This window comes from Gigantopelta aegis, chromosome 9 (genome assembly GCF_016097555.1).
Source record: "Gigantopelta aegis isolate Gae_Host chromosome 9, Gae_host_genome, whole genome shotgun sequence".
NCBI lineage: Eukaryota > Metazoa > Mollusca > Gastropoda > Neomphalida > Peltospiridae > Gigantopelta > Gigantopelta aegis.
In genome coordinates, this window is record NC_054707.1 from 82206341 (window position 1) to 82226951 (window position 20611).

Consider the following 20611-nt stretch of genomic DNA (forward strand, 5'->3'; position numbering starts at 1 on the left):
TACCAGTATGTATTAAAATTAATATTTGTTCTCTCGGTTGTTATTGGCTATACAGTTCAAAGGAGCGCTGTTGCTGTTATCATTCGCCGCATACACTGGTATTAAACGTATCGTCGTTATTTCGCTGCTGTTTGTCATAGTCACTGTTTTTAACGCCTTTCTTGTTTAATGAACCGTTGTAAGTGCCGTTCTTAGCTTCACGACCATTATTTATTAGTACCTTCAGGTTTGTGAAGAGCTATTTTTGTATATAATTATTAATATTTATCAATAATCATAATAATGTAATTATTAACAATTGTAATTATATTAACAATTAACAACATTAAAAAAGATGAGTATAAGTTAACATAGTAAACAACCCCCCCCCCCCCCCCACACACACACACACAAAAAATCAGAATACTTGTTGACGTACAATTAAACAAAAATATATATTAAACACATTGAGAAACGAACGAACGAACGAACGAACAAACGAACGAACAAATCTAAGCAAAACAATTAATAAAAATGAAGCCGATTTTGATTTGTTTGTTTTGTGTTCGGAGGGGTTTTTCATATTTTGTTTGTTTATATTTTAATTATTGTAATAATGAAGGTAAAGATAAAAAGAAAGGTAATTAAATGACAGCACAAAGGTTGCCAAAACACTAATATTAGCCATTGTCGAAATGGAATAAATGAGTTGAGTGATAGAGAGCTTACTTAAGGTACGATGGGTAGTAAGAACAATCCCGCTCGATGGTCCCATTGAGTTTGTGTCCTATTTCAACAATTTCCCTATGACGTGACATGTTTGAACAGATGTTCTGTTTCAACCATTTCCCTATGACGTGACATGTTTGAACAGATGTTCTGTTTCAACCATTTCCCTATGACGTGACATGTTTGAACAGATGTCCTGTTTCAACCATTTCCCTATGACGTGATATGTTTGAACAGATGTTCTGTTTCAACCATTTCCCTATGACGTGACATGTTTGAACAGATGTTCTGTCTGTGCAAGTTTATGTAATTATTAGTTAATTATTAGTATTAATAACAGTCTGTTATTCAGTAGTCTTTGTGGTGATAACGTGTTTCTTCTCTCACTACCTAGGCTCCATGTAGTCTTAGTTTAAAATGTCAAATAGCAAAGCATCTTTGTTTTCTACTTTTGTATCATAAACAAATATTGTATGTTGTTTTATTTCATTAAAAAAAGAGAAGATTTTCCAGACGTTAATAGATTTTTAGATCCTATTCGATTTTACATTGTCTGTTTATCCTGTTTATGACACTGACTTTGAATTAGACGAAAACACTCTCATCCTTCTAAAATAGAATTATCTCCCTTTTTTCAGTGACACGTGAAATTAATGAGACCTCAACACGACTTGGGAATGCGTTAGGGAAGAAACAAATTACCATGACATAAACCCTTTTCAACAAACAGGACAGAACATACCTTGGCTTTTAATATGTCCGTCTAGGAGTACCGACTGGAATGGGGAATTATTCATTTTGTCGGACCGTCCAAAAAGCGTAATCGCTCCACCATATATATCAGACTTGTGCTAGGCACAGGTTGCGCAACGTCATTCATTTTCTTTGAGATTTATATAATGCAGATAATTGTATTGCTTTAAAATAATGTTACAAACAAGACTATATGGTGATATAATATACTAAATTTAAATTTAACCGTGAAGACTGCAATTTTAATATAGTAATTTATAAATCTTCTAAATAATTTGACGCTCTGCCTTATGTTAATTAGTTCAAAATTCATACTCTAACGGCTTTACAAGAAATCTTCCATTTAAGTATATAGATCGTTCAATTCTTAATTAATTATCGTTTGATATTTTTGAAAAAAACCTGTTTGCGTTATCAGTTGATGTTAAATTATTTTTAATTATGTAACTTTTTATCCACATTTGATTCAGAAAATTAAAATTTATAAAACCGTATGTAAATCATTATAATGAATCGTACCTACCTACCTGGCTACATACCTAGCTACATACCTACATACCTACCTACCTACCTACATACATACATCCATCCCCTGCGCCAGTGCATTGATATCTATGTATGTAACAAGTCAACCTCGACATACATACAATATATAGATATTCATACATCAATACATACATCCCCAGCGCCAGTGCGTTAATATCTATGTATGTAACAAGTCAACCTCGACATACATACAATATATAGATATTCATACATACATACATACATACATCCCCTGCGCCAGTGCGTTAATATCTATGTACGTAACAAGTCAACCTCGACATACATACAATATATAGATATTCATACATTAATACATACTAGCCAGTGCCAGGTCTACGTAACTTGTAGACCCCATGCATATAGTTGAGTTAAAGAGCATCCTTTTTATGTATGCCTCAATGGCTCAAAAGGTATCGTGGCAAGTCTGCAAAGTTGCAGGCGATTCGGTGCCATAGGTTCGAGTCCCAGCAACGGAACGGGACAATTTGTGAGGCCAGAAAGGATTTAATTATCCCCTGTGCCAGTGCGTTAATATCTATGTATGTAACAGTCAACCTCGACATACATACAATATATAAATATTCATACATCCATACATACACACACACACAGACACACACACACACACACACACACACACACACACACATATATATATATTTTTTTTTTTTAGAGTAACTGATAACAAATGATCTTGGAATTACTGTATATAATATTATAGACTAAGTTCAGGCATTAGATGTTCGCACTCTGTACGCTATTTCAGCAATTTTGTCTTCTACAGATTTGCCATGGTAATTTAGTTTGAAGAAAGAAAGAAAAGAAAGAAAGAAAAAAAGAAAGAAAAGAATTCTGGCTGTGCTTTATATTTAACAAACAAGACATAATGATTTTTACATTCCTTCACCCTTGACCTTGATCTTTGACTTGATGACATTATTTCTTTTTAAGTCGACTATCTAATTTTAAGTAATACCTGACAAAGAAATAACAAAATAACGCGCGTTGATTTTAAAATAAATAAATAAATAAATAAATGTATTTAATAAATAAATAAGTAACTAAATAAATAACTAACTAAATAAAATATACAAATGATGTAAAATTATAATAGTGTTATCACGAAGCTGGCCAGTTCAACGGCTGTGTTGTAATTTTGCCTTCACTCGCAACTTAGACGGGTGCGCTGAGAGTAACAACTAATGGGTTATATGACGAGAATCGAGTTGTAAGAGCGCTCAGTCTAGCAAATACAGTCGTAGAAGTGACAGCAGAAAGATAGCCCTACCCCGATATATTTCTGCAATACGCACTGTGACGTCAATCGACTAGTTAGGACAGTTTAATACAATACATGACACATTATAGTTGTTCTGACATGTCTTAACAACATATTAACCTATGCATAATATGAATAGCTCATTTCTTTTCTATATTAATTGAATATAATAACTATTTAGTATTTACCCATGTAACCAACGAACAACGATATGAATGCGATTTTTGCCTACTGGAATCTGTATCCACCTTTTTTCAGTTCAAGTTTTTAGTTCGCTGTTTTAGTACTTTGGCTATCATGTCACAAATCATAATGCTGACAAGATTATCACTGTTGAACATGTCAATGAAATACACCTTTGATGGTAGCCGGTATGCAAATGGAAAGTATTATCAATGGCAAACATCTTAGTGAACAAACCTTTCACGGTAGCCAGCGGTCGTGAAACACACGTTACCGGTCGTTATAATCAATATTTATGTGTTTCTGTAAATGTAGTCTTTTATGGGGAGCTATTGTACACGACACCGGGAGCGTCGCACCAAAAATAGCACGTGACAATGAAATTAATAACGGGTTAAATCACAACAAATAGATTTTTAAATAGTGTGTGTACAATATATACGAGATACCATTAATTCATTGTACTGTCACTACGGTTACAAGAGCTAGCATATGTTGATCCATCTATCCATCCATCCATCCATCCATCCATAACTCCATTACTTCATCCAGCCATAAACCCCCATCCACCTACCCACCCACCCATCCATCCATCCATCCATCCTCCATCCATCCATCCATCCATCCTCCATCCACCCACCCACCCACCCACCCACCCACCCATCATCCATCCACCCACCCACCCACCCATCATCCATCCATCCATCCATCCATCAACCCATCCACCCATCCTCCATCCATCCATCCATCCTCCATCCATCCATCCATCCATCCATCCATCCTCCATCCATCCATCCATCCATCCATCCACCATCCATCTATCCATCCATCCACCCACCCACCCACCCACCCACCCACCCATCCATCCATCCATCCACCCCACCCACCCACCCACCCATCATCCATCCATCAACCCATCCACCCATCCTCCATCCATCCATCCATCCTCCATCCATCCATACATCCATCCTCCACCCACCCACCCATCATCCATCCATCCATCCATCAACCCATCCACCCATCCTTCATCCATCCATCCATCCTCCATCCATCCATCCATCCATCCATCCATCCTCCACCCACCCACCCATCATCCATCCATCCATCCATCAACCCATCCACCCATCCATCCATCCTCCATCCATCCATCCACCCATCCATCCATCCACCCACCCATCCATCCACTATCCTCCATCCATCCATCCATCCATCCATCCATCCTCCATCCATCCATCATCCGTCCACCCACCCACCCATCCATCATCCATCCATCCATCCATCCATCCACCCACCCACCCATCCATCCATCCATCCATCCTCCATCCATCCATCCGTCCACCCACCCACCATCCATCCATCCATCCAGCCAGCCACCCATCCATCCATCCATCCATCCATCCATTCATCCTTCCATCCATCCATCCATCCATCCATCCATCCATCCATCATCCATCCATCCATAAAAAACCCCATTGGTTTAGTCATTCAGATTATATATTTCAGATTATATATTTCAGATTATTTTTTTTTCTCTTAAAAAAGGAAGTTTTAATTTATTTTATTTTAACTCAACATATTTTTATTTCGGTTATTTGGCGTCGGACATAACAAATATGGTTAAGGACTACACAGATAATGAGTGAGGAAACCCGCTGCCGCCACTCCATGTCTTATGTTATGTTTTCACCATGACAACAGTATAAAAGCCAGTCTTCTAAATTATTTGTATATGGATGTATAAGTAATTAAAATAATTTGTATAGAAAGTTTTATAATTATATATCTTTTAGTTCAAAATATATTGGACTTCCAATCGCGGAACGTTTTTTTTAAAATAGACTTACTGGTACATTAAATACATTGAAATATGCTGTCCTGTCTATAAAGAAGTGCATTTATATGTATATTCCATGCTGCTTTTCGGCAGGTGTAACCTATGTGACTTAAGCGAGTTTTCTTTCTTATTCTAGACTAACTATAAAAATAGTCGTTTTATGTTTGGCACATAATAGTTTTAAAATGTGCTGTGGTGTCATTAAACAAATATTTCCTTTCTTACCTACACTTGAAACTTGAAACTTTATAATGATACACCCAGACATATGAGGCATTATTGTACACTGGGTACTTAACAGTGACAAGATCACAACGGAATCTCTTCGCAGAATATATACAGACCTAATTCAAAATGACCAATACAATGCATGCACATTTTACTCATGCCAGAATGCTTGTTACACGCATTGTCGCGTGAGCATAATGTCCATGATATATTAACACCTTAAATCGGCTTAAGATTATCCCAAGTGTCATAGAAAGATATCTCTAATCCCACGTATCTCTGTTACTCACTTTGTTACGCAAGACGCGCAATTGCAATTGGCGTATCACATGTCACGCACTTCACAACTAAAAGTTTTTAGTCTTTTAAAAGTCAGTAAAGTAAGTGCAAGAGTGTTTGAACAAGTTATATCATTTCAAAATTATTTCATAAGTTCACGTTAGGGTTATTCAATAATTAATGACGCAAAAAGAGGGCGCACTTAAAAATATATACCCACCACTCTTTAATACAAATTGAATCATTCTGCATTAATTGCATTTTAAAAATTCACCCATTTACTACACATAAACCAATAATAACTGGTACCTGTGTGAGTAATGTACGAAAACCAGCAAGCATGATGTGTGAATATATCTATATATTGCATGTTTGTCGGGTTTCACTGTTATATACATGCACATAGATATTGACACACTGGCGCATGAAATAATTATACCCTTTATGGCCTCACAAATAGTATCACGCCGTTGCTGGGATTCGAACCTGTGGCACCGAATCGCCCGCACCTTACAGGCTTGCCACAATACGATCTCGGCTATGAAGACATTCTTAGGTAGGTACATAGGCACCCACTTACTTATATATGTGATGTACACATGTGCGTGTATGCTTGTAAGTGCGAAATGTTTTTAGAGGTAAAGATGCGTCGGACAGTTATCAATTACAATTGCAACTTTCCTTTTTTGTCGATTGATTTTTTTAATCTAACAATATTATTAGTTTGTAACAGGCTCGGATCCGGGCGGGGGGGGGGGGGGGGGGGGGCGCTGAGGAGTTCGACTTCAAACTGGCATCTCCCATTCATAAACGCCTGGACCCGCTCCAGTTTAATGCAGTGTATACAATGCTCTTTATTACTTGGGAGGAATTTAGGGACGAACAAAAATGGCAAATAAAAGCAATAGTCAAAGCAGGTAATTTTTGTTATACTTCGAGGAAAAAACCAACAAAGTGTACCTAGGGACACCAAAATGTGCTCGACATAAGCCTGGTACTCGAAGTTAGCGTGCTCGAGATAACAGTGCTCGATTTGGTAACATTACATAGGGAAAATGCAGGGACTGGCAATGGACCTCGAGATATGTTGTGTACTCGTGTTTACCGAGGTCGAGATATCTACGTTGACTGTATATACACTCTTCAAAAAAAGTAGGGGAACTCTAATAAGAATTTTCAATTGCCAAAATCGTAAGGTATAGTAGCTGTGGGGAACGGTTATATGATAATAGTGAATTAATTGGACAAACATTACAACCGGTAGTTCAGTATTACAGTAGGTTTTATGACCACCAAATATCTTGAAAGATGATTGGGGTCACAAGTGAAATTTGAAAGTTGACATTTTTTCATCAGTAAATCGCAAATTCAAACAATAAATTTTAAAAAAATTTCACAATAACAACTGTATGATCAACAGAATGAAAACGATTGACAGAAATAATGTTCCACAGTGATTAATCGACCTTCCTGGAAATTGTCAAAATCGAGAATGACACCCCACGCACGTGTACGGGGCAACTGCGTGATGCACGTGCAAACTATGGAATGTGTTTCGGTGTGTTAATAAACAGACCTGAACGTTCTTTACTATGTGATGTCTGTGGTCAAAACGTATGTTCGGTCTAATAGTTGATATTAACAGTAATATTTCAGGTTCCCCTAGAAGAATATATATATGTGTGTGTGTGTGTGTGTGTGTGCGTGCGTGTGTGTGTGTGCGTGCGTGTGTGTGTGTGTATGTGTGTGTGTGTGTGTGTATCAGTAGCACACTGCTGGTTTAGTGTTTAATTCGTCCAAACAGTTTGAAACATGTATTGTCTTGCTATAGCACCCCAATGTGGGTGGCTCCCCAATATAAAATCCTAGCAACACCTATGCCCCATAGCTATTTTATTTTTGTTACGACCCTGAACCATTCTGCATTATTTATACTGCATGGTTACTGATCTGTATACGAGAGATAACCGTGTACCGATTTGGAAATAAAAAGCGTATTTAAAATGAGTAAAGACGTCATAATTGTGAGTCAAGTGATGCTTCACGTTTACTCAAACGATCCCGTGTCTTGGATACCCTGTATTCCACCCGGGCGAGTGTCAACCGAGACTGATTGTACCATCAATTCCTGAAGCTTTTATTACAGTTAATTCACTTACACGTGCTGATTTATACGACTATTTATTTACGAGTCGGCGTACTCAACGAACTGTTACTAACCCATAAAGCTAAATGCGTACACGGACACCGGACATTGCGAGTTATCAAGTGCTGTCAAACTGAACTCGTCAGCGATTTTTTAAAACACTAATAGGCCACCTTTAAAATGTTATTGGTTCAATGCATTTTGTGTGTCAACTGCAGCCCCCTTCTCTCTTTCTCCATGTATCCCCACCTGTATGTCTGTGTATCTCTCGCCTCTTCTCTCTCTCTCTCTCTCTCTCTCTCTCTCTCTCTCTCTCTCTCTCTCTCTCTCTGCCTGACACATCTCTCTCCGTCGTTATCCTCTCTCTCTCTCTCTCTCTCTCTCTCTCTCTCTCTCTCTCTCTCTGTGTGTGTCTCTCTCTGTCTCTCTATTTCCCCTTCTATCTCTCTCTCCTTTCTTTCTTTCTTTCTCTCTCCCTCTCTCTCTCTCTCTCTCTCTCTCTCTCTCTCTCTCTCTCTCTCTCTCTCTCTCTCTCTCTCTCTCTCTCTCTCTCTCATCTCTTTGTCTGACACTGTTATTGTTTACCCGTCCCTGCCACAAAAGAAGTGAAACTTAACAAACATTATTTTTAGTACATGTATATGTTTATAGATGTCCTATAATTCAATGCTTTTTAGCGCTATGAACAATCGGATGTTTTATGAATGGTCTATTAACCCCCGTTACGTCCGACCTGACCAAAACAGTCAGTATTACAGTAACCCTCTGCGTCTCCAGTCAAATATTTGTTCCCTTTGTTGATACCATATCCAAGTCGTATTTCTGTATTAGACAGAGCACAAAATGTCAGTGATGCTTATGAATAGCGGTAACACGATAACATCACGTAGTCGAAACCTTTCAAGACTTTCAGATTGTTGTAGTTTCAATAATGAAACGCTGAAGATAACATTTCATTATTGAAATGTTGTTGTTTACAATAATTTACATCAATTTAATAAATATAGGCTATGTATGCGAAACATAATTACCTCATTAAATCAGACTACATGTAGAAATCTCAATTTTTTGTGTTCATTACTGAACAATTCAGAAATATCTCAATTGTTGTGAGAACATACGCGAAAATTCACGCCAATATAACACTACCGCGTTGCATGTTGGATAGCAATCGTGGTGTAAGCGATTATTGCGTTTCCTTGTTAGGAGAGTTCTATTTCCGCATTACTAATCTTCTTATATCGATCTGCGACTTTGCGACAATGCTAATATTGTTTGATCTTTGATCAGCATTGCGATTCCTTCATTTTTCATTCACCTGCTTAAGGCAGTGAACTGACAGAATCTGTGATATATTATAGATATCTTGGTAGGTGGTAGTACGAGCCGTATGTAACTCTAATGACCTGACAGAATCAGTGACATATTATAGATACCTGGTAGGTGGCGGTACGTGCCGTATGTAACTCTAATGAGCTGACAGAATCTGCGACATATTATAGATACCTGGTAGGTATGTAACTGTAATGAGCTGACAGAATCTGTGACATATTATAGATACCTGGTAGGTGGTGGTACGTGCCGTATGTAACTCTAATGAACTGACAGAATCTGTGACATATTATAGATACCTGGTAGGTGGCGGTACGTGCCGTATGTAACTCTAATGAGCTGACAGAATCTGTGACATATTATAGATACCTGGTAGGTGGCGGTACGTGCCGTATGTAACTCTAATGAGCTGACAGAATCTGTGACATATTATAGATACCTGGTAGGTGGCGGTACGTGCCGTATGTAACTCTAATGAGCTGACACAATCTGTGACATATTATAGATACCTGGTAGGTGGTGGTACGTGCCGTATGCCGTAAGTCTGTATATATACGCGCTGTATATTATTCTCCTCTCCTCCATGGAGCTCTGGTCATGTCATCTGATTAAAAGCTATGAGCAACCGAGTCCAACCCACAGGGCCGTACTAAAATAACTATTAACAGTAATATAATACCTGTGGGGTGGTCTAAGCCGTGCCGACTGATTAGTTGCGAGTTTATGGTGTACGACCGCTCGCGAAAGTTCGGATTGAATTCAGTACTAGAATAACTCTTGTGAAATAAAAGAGGCAGAATGTGGCTAAGTTGTAGACGTCATGGCGTGGGACGGGACGTGACCTAGTGGTAAAGCACTCGCTTGGTGCGTGGTCAGCCTGGGATCGACCCCCGTCGGTGGGCACATCGGTGGGCTATATCTCGTTCAAGCTAGTGCACCATGGCTGGTAATATCAAAGGCCGTGGTATGTGTTGTCTTGTCTGTTGGACTGGCTATAAAGGATTCCTTGCGACTAATGGAAAACATGTAGCGGGTTTTCTTTCTACGACTACATGTCAAAATTAACAGTGTTTGATATCCAGTAGCCGATGATTAATAAATCAATGTGCTCTAGTGGTGTCGTTAAACAAAACAAACTTTAACTCTGTCAGCCATAATATACTGAACTCCACTGAAAATGCACCAGTCAGACTGGTAGATGTAAATAAAAGATATTCGAGAAAAAATAATACATTTAACTGACTTTGTATAACTAGATGCCTTTTGGTAAGCAATAAATAATCCCAAAATTGTATGCACATGTGATAGCCACAACTGAAAACTGAGTGGTGCGTTTTCAATGGAGTTCGGTATATATTCATAAGCGTACGAGACAGGGGAAAACCCTCAAATTCGGGGAAAAAAGACAGATATTCGGAAAAAATTAGCTGACCTGAAACCTGTTTACCATGTATTTCTATCTTTCTACCCACAATATTAGTTTTAATCCATGTAAAAATGCATAACGATTTGTTTGAAACCTTAAGGTAGTAATGTTAATATGAATAAATGTTGTAATAATTTTCGTTTAATTCGGAAAAAAATGAACCTACCCTTCCCCTATGTATATATTATATCGAAATAACGGTTCGCCAGTTTCAATTATTTTTGTAGCCAAAGTTTAAAATCACGGGGACTTGGTTGTCGATAGCCAGTATAGCTTAGCGCGCCAAAGTGCTCCATCGACCGGAACTAATCAAACTCCTAAAAGCTCCAACCAGGACCCGCACCCCCGTGTTTAAAATGTTGTTGAACAAGTATTCCTTTCTGTACCGATATGGAGTATCAGTAGGGAATAGGACCCTTGACTTGCGAATAGTAGGGTATATAAAATTCCATGGTAGTAATAAACAAATGAATTAGAACACTATTTCCGTCTAGTAGATAAGGACAAGACTGTGTCGAGATGTTAGTTTGTGTTTTCATGACGTTAGATGTATAATATATATGGGAATATCATGCATTCGAAAATATCTCAAGATCTCCAACTTACGATAATGTTTTTTTTCTCCAATCTAATGAAAATTAGCTCCACTGGTTAATTACTATTACCTGTGGATCTAACAGCACCCCGTTGGAGCTCATGTCCAGTTGATCTTTCAATCGACCAATCAAAACCTTACTTGCAAAATCATGCCAGTGATTTGAAAAGAATTTGAAAACATTCGGGATTATGCCGAGGGTATACGAAATGATTCGAGTGAATTACGAAGTATGCCGGAAACTAATTTCAATATAAAAGACGAAAAAAAACACCCGTGACGGTATAGCTATAGAATCTGTTTATACTAGTATACAATCCAGAGTTTATTACTGCACTTTTCCCCCTTGTTTTTAATGTTGAAATAGACCAACAAGGTCAGGTTAAGTCATAGGGCTTTACGTGCACATTCAGAGCAAGCTGTTGTAGCGCACGCCTGTCCTGGGCACAAGAGCCGTCCTCGGCCGGCTCCTCCGTCAAGGACAGAAAAGGTGGGGGGGGGGGGAGAGGGCACCAGCATCAGCAGCCCGACCGTGGTCGGTAGCAGGCGGAGGGGGGGGGGGGGGGTAATGGTGCTATGGAATTTTGAATGGAGCAAGAATTATGCCAAAAGAGAAAAGGTGCGCAAGCTTGATTGAGGAATTTGGGCGCAATTTTGAACAGTCGGTCAAAAAGAAAGTTCCGGAGCTAATATAGGTTTTGACATTAGTGAATCGAGAGTAGCTCGTTAATTAGACCTCTATGATGTTGTGGTGTTGCCCATAGGGCCCTTAAAAGGGCCTGACCGCTTCAATAGACCAACAAGTTCGCCGATTACATAAATAGTCTCGCCCGATATTTTTAGAATTTGTATGGTCCCAAATAACGCTATAAAAAGGCGAAGTGTAATTGGTCGATATTTAAATTGTTATTTATAGATGAAATGTCACCTGGACATGGGAGTCTACGCAATGCTGTTAGATCTACTGGTAGACCAGTAGAGCTAATTTTAATCAGATTGTGTTTTTTGTGTGTGTTATAACTCACTCTGGTTGGAACCAGTACTAGGATGCGAACCCAATACCTACCAACAGGTCACTCAGGCCAGTGAACATTGTTCATCCAGGTGTTTTTATTGTATCCTATGTATATATAATTGCCTACCACTGTATGCACCAATGTTGACATTATCAATTTAATAAGTCTTATGGTAATATAGAATGAGGAAGAAATAACAGTGACATATTCCATTTACTTTATGCTAACAATTTCAACAAACGCGTTCCAACTTGATCTGTCTATGCAACTCCCCAAGGTAATGGAAAAAAACGTTTTAACGGCAACTGCTTTTTTGAAATTATGTCCTTGGTACTACGTGAGTACAGTTGATTGTAATACCAGAAACACGATAGGAGGAAACGAAGCGATATAAAAAGAAATCCCCTCCTTTCGTGCAGTAATCCCCTCCCGCATTATATATCTCTTAAATCATTCTTAATGCTTTCTAAATAAAAATATTTTAAAATCTCCATTATCATAAGACTCAAATAACTTGTGTTATAAATTTAAATTTAAACTTCTATTCTTATCTAAGACAAAAAGACCCCCAACCCCACAACCCCCCTAAAAAAACCCAAACAACAAAAACAAAAACACAAACAAAAAACCAAACCCAAACAAACCCACCCCCCCCCCCCAACCAAACCCTACAAAAAACCTAACTACAAAACAAAAAATAAAACCCAGAACAAAACAAAACAACTGACCCCCCCCCCCCCAACAACAACAAGAAAACCCCAAAACAAAAACAACAACAACAGCATCAACAACACACTAAAAAAAAAAATCCCAAACAAAACAAACAATCTAATAAAACAAAACAAACAAAAACAACGCACAAACATAACAAAAACAAAACAACCTACGACAAACTAAAAACAAAAACAAACAATCCCCCCAACCCCACCCCCCCCCCCACAACAACAACAAAACAAAATAAAACAAAACAAGTATTACCTCAATCAAATTTATTTTCAACAATACACAATATTTTAATCGTCTGTCATTACAGTTTTCTGTTTAACTGTCGACATTACTACTAAGTCACATCAATAAGTTTTACTTTTTGCAATGCAATTCTCATTTTAAATTCTGAGTTCAGTGAGTGAATCATTGGAGTAAACATATCAGTAAATTATTTTACACATTAGATCATTTCAACATGTCGAGAGGTATAGGAGTCCCGAAAGACCTTTTTTTCTTCTTTCAACACGACAATGTATATACTAATAGACACCAACCACATATGAACCATTATAGTGTGAAAACCCAGTCCTTCTATTATCACTAGTTGATCAAACCGGGGTTTCGATTACAGACCTTGATAGAAGTTCCTCGTAGTAATTGATGATTGGCTTCACTAAAACGAATACCCACAAAAGCAGAGTATTTACTCGAGTGGAAACTCAAACGCAATAAAGAGACACACTCACTTTCATGCCATTTCTTTTGAGATTAAAAAAAAAAGTCGACAAATAATTATTTCACGTACGACCAACGAAGCTAATTCGCCCCGTTTTCTTACCAATAACCGCATGATACCTTCAGAAGCGGTGTGTTGTCTGAAGCGTTGTGAACACGGTAGATGAATACTTATGTATTGAAAAATAGTACCCACTCTTAGCAGGGTAGAGGTGTGTGTACTGTTGTCGGGACGCGTTGAAGGTTTAGAATGACTTTGAAGAGGATAACAAATCAAGTGCTATAGAGTTTTTAACACCCACTGGTTTCTAATTTACAGCTATAAACACAGTGAATGCATGAGTGGAAGTTTATACCATTTATATCTTTGCGGTCTTATAATAAGCTTTGATGATCGTATGGACATTTGATGAGAGGTTTAGTAAAAATTATATGAAAATTATTAAGAAGAATCAAGAAATATTATATGGGAGTAATTGCACCATTGGATTTATTATTTAAATTCTGAAGAAAAGCTACAACTCTTTTAAGTGATGAGATTGCAATACGTGGTGTTCTAAATGTGGAAAGATTCGAGACGATTAAGCCATGCTTAACTATCATCACAAGGATAATACTATTATATATATTTTGAAAATATTTACTGGTAAACTGTGGTGATTGCTTTTATAATTTGTGTAGGAAATAAGCTTTACGGTGAACTGTGTGTAGCAAGTAAATTTTACGGTGTACTGTGATGAAACTTTTTTTATGATCATATAGAAACAGATGAGGTGAGTTCAGTAAAACATTTTTTGAAATGTGTCAAGAAATATAATACGGAATTACTACACAAATGGATTTTTCCTTCAAATTCTAAATATTAAAAAAAAGAGCAACACACCTGTTGAAGCAGCCATCAAGGGATTTGTGTGACGTCAAAGATCAAATCTGAGAAAGCTGGGAATATACACCCCAAGAGGAATGTATTCTGAGAGCAATTTGAATAAAACCAACAAGTCCGTGAAATGTAAAGACAAAATAATCGGCGGTAACACGTGAAGAAAAACAAAACATACAATTACAGAAATAAAAAATCTCTACAGTAAACGAACGAAACGGTATACCCATACAATTGCAAATGGGAAAAAAAATCCAAAGAGATGTGAATGACAAAAAGAAACAACAACAACAACAACAACAACAACAAAACCCAAACAATTCTGAGAAAAACTAAGAATGGAAAACGCTTGAAATGAAATATATATTCTGAGAAAAAATATATACAGTAACTGGAAAAGTCAACAGTAGACTTACATGGGTCAGTTTTTGTACAGAATACTGTACGCATACAGAGGCAATTAATCTTAGAATACTTCTTAATAACTACCAGTTCTATAGTTTGACAGTTTATTTAACGACCAGCAGGCGGAGTCCACTTCTGTTTCCAGTGACACAAAACAGTTTTACTGGACAGAAAGCTGTGCTGTTTGATACATTGTGATCTGTTACAATATGTCTTCCACAGAACAACTGTGGAGCTCACCAACGAAAACATCGCCCACACAATTCAAACCTAAACTGGTCGAGTTCTAATTGAACGTGCAGACAACGATGACAACAACGTTGCAGTCATTCATTTTATCTGTTGACAGGATGTATGAAGGATCGTGAGTTGTTACAGTATTGTTGTTTCTGACAAAAACATGAGTAAATACTAAGGTGTTTTATTCCCGATATTTCATTCGTTGTGATTCCGGGTAGAAGATAAAAGCGAGGATATCACCTACAGACCGTGGCACACTAAGGATTACTTGTAAGCATCAGGTACCGCTTTCAAGACACAGGCGCACATCTCCGTTTAACTTCACACACTGCGTTAAGAGGAATCTCCAAATACATTGGGTACATCATATCCGTAATCTGACTTCATCGCATTACGGTGAATTTCCAAAGACTTTCTTCATCGCATTATGGGGAATCTTCAAAGACCTTGAATACATCATATCCGCAATCTGACTTCACTGCATTATAGGGAATCTCAAAAGACCTTGAGTACATCAAATACCCGATCTGACTTCAGGGCATTATAGGGAATCTCCAAAGACCTTGAGAGTACATCGTATCCTCAATATCAAGGACGAGGAAGAAAAAGTGCTGTGATACACTGTCCATACACCAGAGTTGAAGATGCTTGCGTCTGTGGATATTACCACATATTGAACCTTAGAGGAAGTTCTAGATTAGACATAAAGAAAGAAAGAAATAAAGATGCCCGCGTCTTTGGTATTACCACGTATTAAGCCTAAAATGAGATCGAAACCAGCACTCGTGGGCACTCGGCGACGATCACGTAGAAACAAAACAAAGCACAGCAAATTTGGCGTCACAGAACCCAACGCCGCCATTAGAAAAATCCTCGAGGTAAGACGACAATTTTAAACAGTTAAATCTCCTCAGAATGATGCCTCTGAAAAGCAGCAACATGGCTGAAGGTATGACCATAACATTCACCCAAATAGTGTGAAGCAAATCATTAAGGGTACTAGTATTTATATTAACCCTTTCACAGCTATTTATTTTAATGTATTATTAATTCTGTCGAGGTCGTATGGTCCAGAATTGTCCACAGGCTTGAAATGGTTAATGGTTGAGGTCAAAATTGTTCACAGGCTTGAAATGGTTAATGGTTGAGGTCAAAGTTGTCCACAGACTTGACATGGTTAATGGCTGAGGTCAAAGTTGTCCACAGGCTTGACATGGTTAATGGCTGAGGTCAAAGTTGTCCACAGGCTTGACATGGTTAATGTCTGAGGTCAAAGTTGTCCACAGACTTGACATGGTTAATGGCTGAGGTCAAAGTTGTCCACAGGCTTGACATGGTTAATCAGACAAACACTTCTTAAGGAAGCATACCATCAATGATCTTTCATAGACGACAAAGGTAATACGAAGCTAACTATACTACATAAAACCTTTAAATTAATGTATAATATAAATACTACAACACCCCCCTCTTAAATTTAACCAAATGAAAATGGAAGACTAAGTTGAATTTTTCAGATATAACAGAAAGTTTTCATGGCTTGAGAAATATTGTCAAACTGATTTTGGGGCAATCCATTGAACAACTCTTGCAAGTCCTGTGGCATATGATCTATCTCACAAATCGCATGGACGATGTAGGACATCGTTCACCGGACAATAGCTCAGTGGACTTTCGTCCGGTGGGTTATTGTTCTGTTGGCTTTTATTCATATTCTGAAATGTCTAGTAATATTCAATACACTACTTACAATTTGCTGTATAGTACAAAGTTAAAGTTTGTTTTGTTTAACGACACCACTAGAACACATTGATTTATTAATCATCGTCTATTGGATGTCAAACATATGGTAATTTTGACACCGTGATAAAGAGGAAACACGCTACATTTTTCCATTAGTAGCAAGCGATCTTTTATATTCACCATCCACGGACGACCTTTGATATACCAGTCGTGGTGCACAGGCTGGAACGAGAAATAACCCAAATGGGCCCACTGACGGGTGTCGATCCTAGACCGACCGCGCATCAGACGTGCACTACACCACTGGGCTAAGTCCCGCCTCTATAAAAGTACCTTAAAATTACTTATTTTGTCTAAAGAATAGCCGAGACAGTACTACTAACAAGCGAATGCTATGTATTTACTATTCAACATTAGTTAGAAGCAAATAATCTTATATATTACAAAGTATTAGTAACAATCCCTCACAAATGCCCCAACATTCATACACCCCAACCCCATCAATGCCCCCCCCCCCCAAAAAAAAAAACCCCCAACAACAACAACACAACAACAACAACCCAACAAACAAATAAAAAAACCCAAACAAAAAAAACCCAAACAAAACAAAACAAACCAAAAACAAACAAACAAAACTCCCAAATTAAACGACATACAACTCTGAACAACAAAGAAAAACCCCATAAAAACAATCCCCACCTTTTAACAATCAAATATCAACAAGATCAATAATAACAACAACAACAACATCAACAACAACAACAACACACATGTAACCAAACAAAAGTTTGTTTTGTAGTGTGGTTGATAATAACAAAATTCAACACCTATTATTATAATCTAAAGTTTCAAGTTTACAAAAAGTGATAAAATAGCTTACGTTCTTAGTTTATTATGTGTAGAGTAGTTACTCAATACGACGTGGCAGCCATGGATTGAAATAAAGTCTACAAGATAAATATGTATAGCAAAAACGTGTCAGTCAATCTAGAATATCCGAGGTCTGTTGATAGCACTGTATTTACTCAACTCTTCATTTGGTTAGCTTATTGCATTTCCATGTAGTAAACGCAGAACCCGTGTCATTTCAGAATATATATATCTTTTTCTATCTATCTATCTATCTATCTGTCTATCTGTGTGTGTGTGTGTATGTATGTATGTATGTATGTGTGTGTGTGTGTATATATATATATATATATACACACACATACATACATACATACATACATACACACAGATACATACATGTGTATGTATGTATGTATGTATGTGTGTGTGTGTGTGTGTGTGTGTGTATATATATATATATATATATATATATATATATATATATATACACACACACACACACATACATACCTACATACATACACACAGATACATACATACATACATACATACATCATGTATAGAACGAACTATGTATTGACAGAACGTTTTCACTTCACTGCACTACAGGCCGATATGTAAGGTGTTTTTAATGACAAAAATTCAAAGTGGCCGACTTTGCAAATTAAAAAAACTACCAACTTCTTCAAATGTGTACAGCGAACTATTACTATAACGAACTAATTATCATGAGCCCTTCCAGTTCGTTATAAGAGTACTTTACTCTATATATACACACACTGTATAAGTAAATTTAGCAACTGTTCCTTTCTGATGATTGAATGAAACATGTTAAAGGAAATACACACACACACACACACACAACACACACACACACACACACACACACACAACACACACACACACACAGAGACACACACACACACACACACACTGTGATACTGTAATTTCCGATAAATGAACTTGTAAGATCTTGACATGCGCGTTTCTCTAACATAATATAAAGCTCTTTTTTCACAAGGCAAATCATTCGAGGATGTCAAGCTACAATGTGAAAAGCTATTTAACAGTTGTATATACATGTATTATGACACAACTGTGACAGCGTGACAGCTTAACAAACACCTCGCATAACCCTTGCCCTCTCGTGAGCTCCAAACACAACCATTTTTTCTTCTATAAGTCACACGTACCAATGTTTATCTCATGTACCTTTTACACTTCATTCACTTCAGACCCGTCGACGTCGCTAGCTTAGCTGCTAATAATTAAATTCAATACGGACTAAAATAAGGCATTGTACGAACTCACCATCCCGTTTCTCTGACATTCACACTCCTTTCATATGTCCATTACAACAATTATACCTTCCTTTCATTGTGGCCAGAGGACCTTAAACGTGTGTGCATTTACGTTAATGGACCGTTGCGCCAAGCGTCAACAAGAACACGTCCCCCCGTTGTTTACCCGTTTCCTGAAGATACACACTGTTTCAAAACGTCCAGCCTGATCTGGTCGGAGAACACGGGACAGAAGAATGGAAGCACTGACCACGAAGAATCCCAGTTGTCAGCCTCTTAATCAGATTGATTTGCTTTGTTCCCAGTGCGAGCGGTCAAGTGTCCTGACTTCTCTGCCCAAGGTTCAAGTCAGGTCATGGAGTGAATAATCTTATAGTAGCTGAAGTTTTGTTGGGGGCAACTGAAGATTTAATAGGCTAGCCGAAGTTTTGTTGGGGTAGCTAATGCTTTGTTAGGGTAACTTGAGTTTTGCTGTGGTAGCTGACGGTTTTTTTTTTTAGGGTAACTGACGTTTTTTTGTGTCAACTGAAGTTTTATTGCGTAAACAGAAGTTTTATTGCGGAAACTGCAGTTGTTTTACGGCAACTGCAGTTTTTTTGCGGCAACTAAATATTTTTTTGTGACAACTGATGTTTTATTAGGGTAGCTGAATTTTTGTGCAGGTGAATAGAAATTCGTTTGTGACAACTGATATTTTATTAGGGTAGCTGAATTTTTGTGCAGGTGAATAGAAATTCGTTGGGATAACGAGTGTATTGTTAGAGTAATTTAGTTTTATTAGGGAAACTGGATTTGTTTGTGCAGGTGAATAGATATTCGTTGGGATAACGAGTGTATTGTTAGAGTAATTTAGTTTTATTAGGGAAACTGGATTTGTTTGTGCAGGTGAATAGAGATTCGTTGGGATAACGAGTGTATTGTTAGAGTAATTTAGTTTTATTAGGGAAACTGGATTTGTTTTGCGGCAACTGAAGTTTTGTTGGGGTAGCTGAAACTTTATTATTGTAACTGAAGTTATGTTGAGGTAGCTGAAACTTTATTACTGTAACTGAAGTTATGTTGAGGTAGCTGTTGTTTTGTTACAGTAACTGGATTTTTATTATGGCAATAAACTTTTGTGACAGATGAAGTTTTATGTTGAAGCAGATGAAATATTTTTTGGGGTAGCTGACTTTTTGTAATATCAGAAGTTACTGAATTTTGGGTCATATTTAATTTGATTTCGGTTATGATAGCTTACATTTTGATACAACAGATAAAGTGTTTGGATGACTTAACATTTTGTTAAAACAGCTGAAGTTTTATGAACATGGAAGATTTTGTTAGGGTACCTGATGTTTTATGCATACCTTGCAGTGAAAGAAACACATAAATTAACATGCTAAGATACCATATCGATACCGTATAAATTCACATGCTAAG

At 37.5% G+C, this 20611-nt stretch overlaps 1 protein-coding gene across 1 annotated transcript in view; it reads left to right on the forward strand.

The window, feature by feature from the left end:
• The first annotated feature begins 16018 nt into the window (after window positions 1-16018).
• LOC121381788 overlaps window positions 16019-20611 on the forward strand; it is a 38187-nt gene continuing 33594 nt past the window's right edge. The window contains exons 1-2 of the mRNA XM_041511143.1: window positions 16019-16171; window positions 19495-19536. Of these exons, the coding sequence (XP_041367077.1) occupies window positions 16019-16171; window positions 19495-19536 (195 nt within the window). The remainder of the gene's footprint in view (window positions 16172-19494; window positions 19537-20611) is intronic.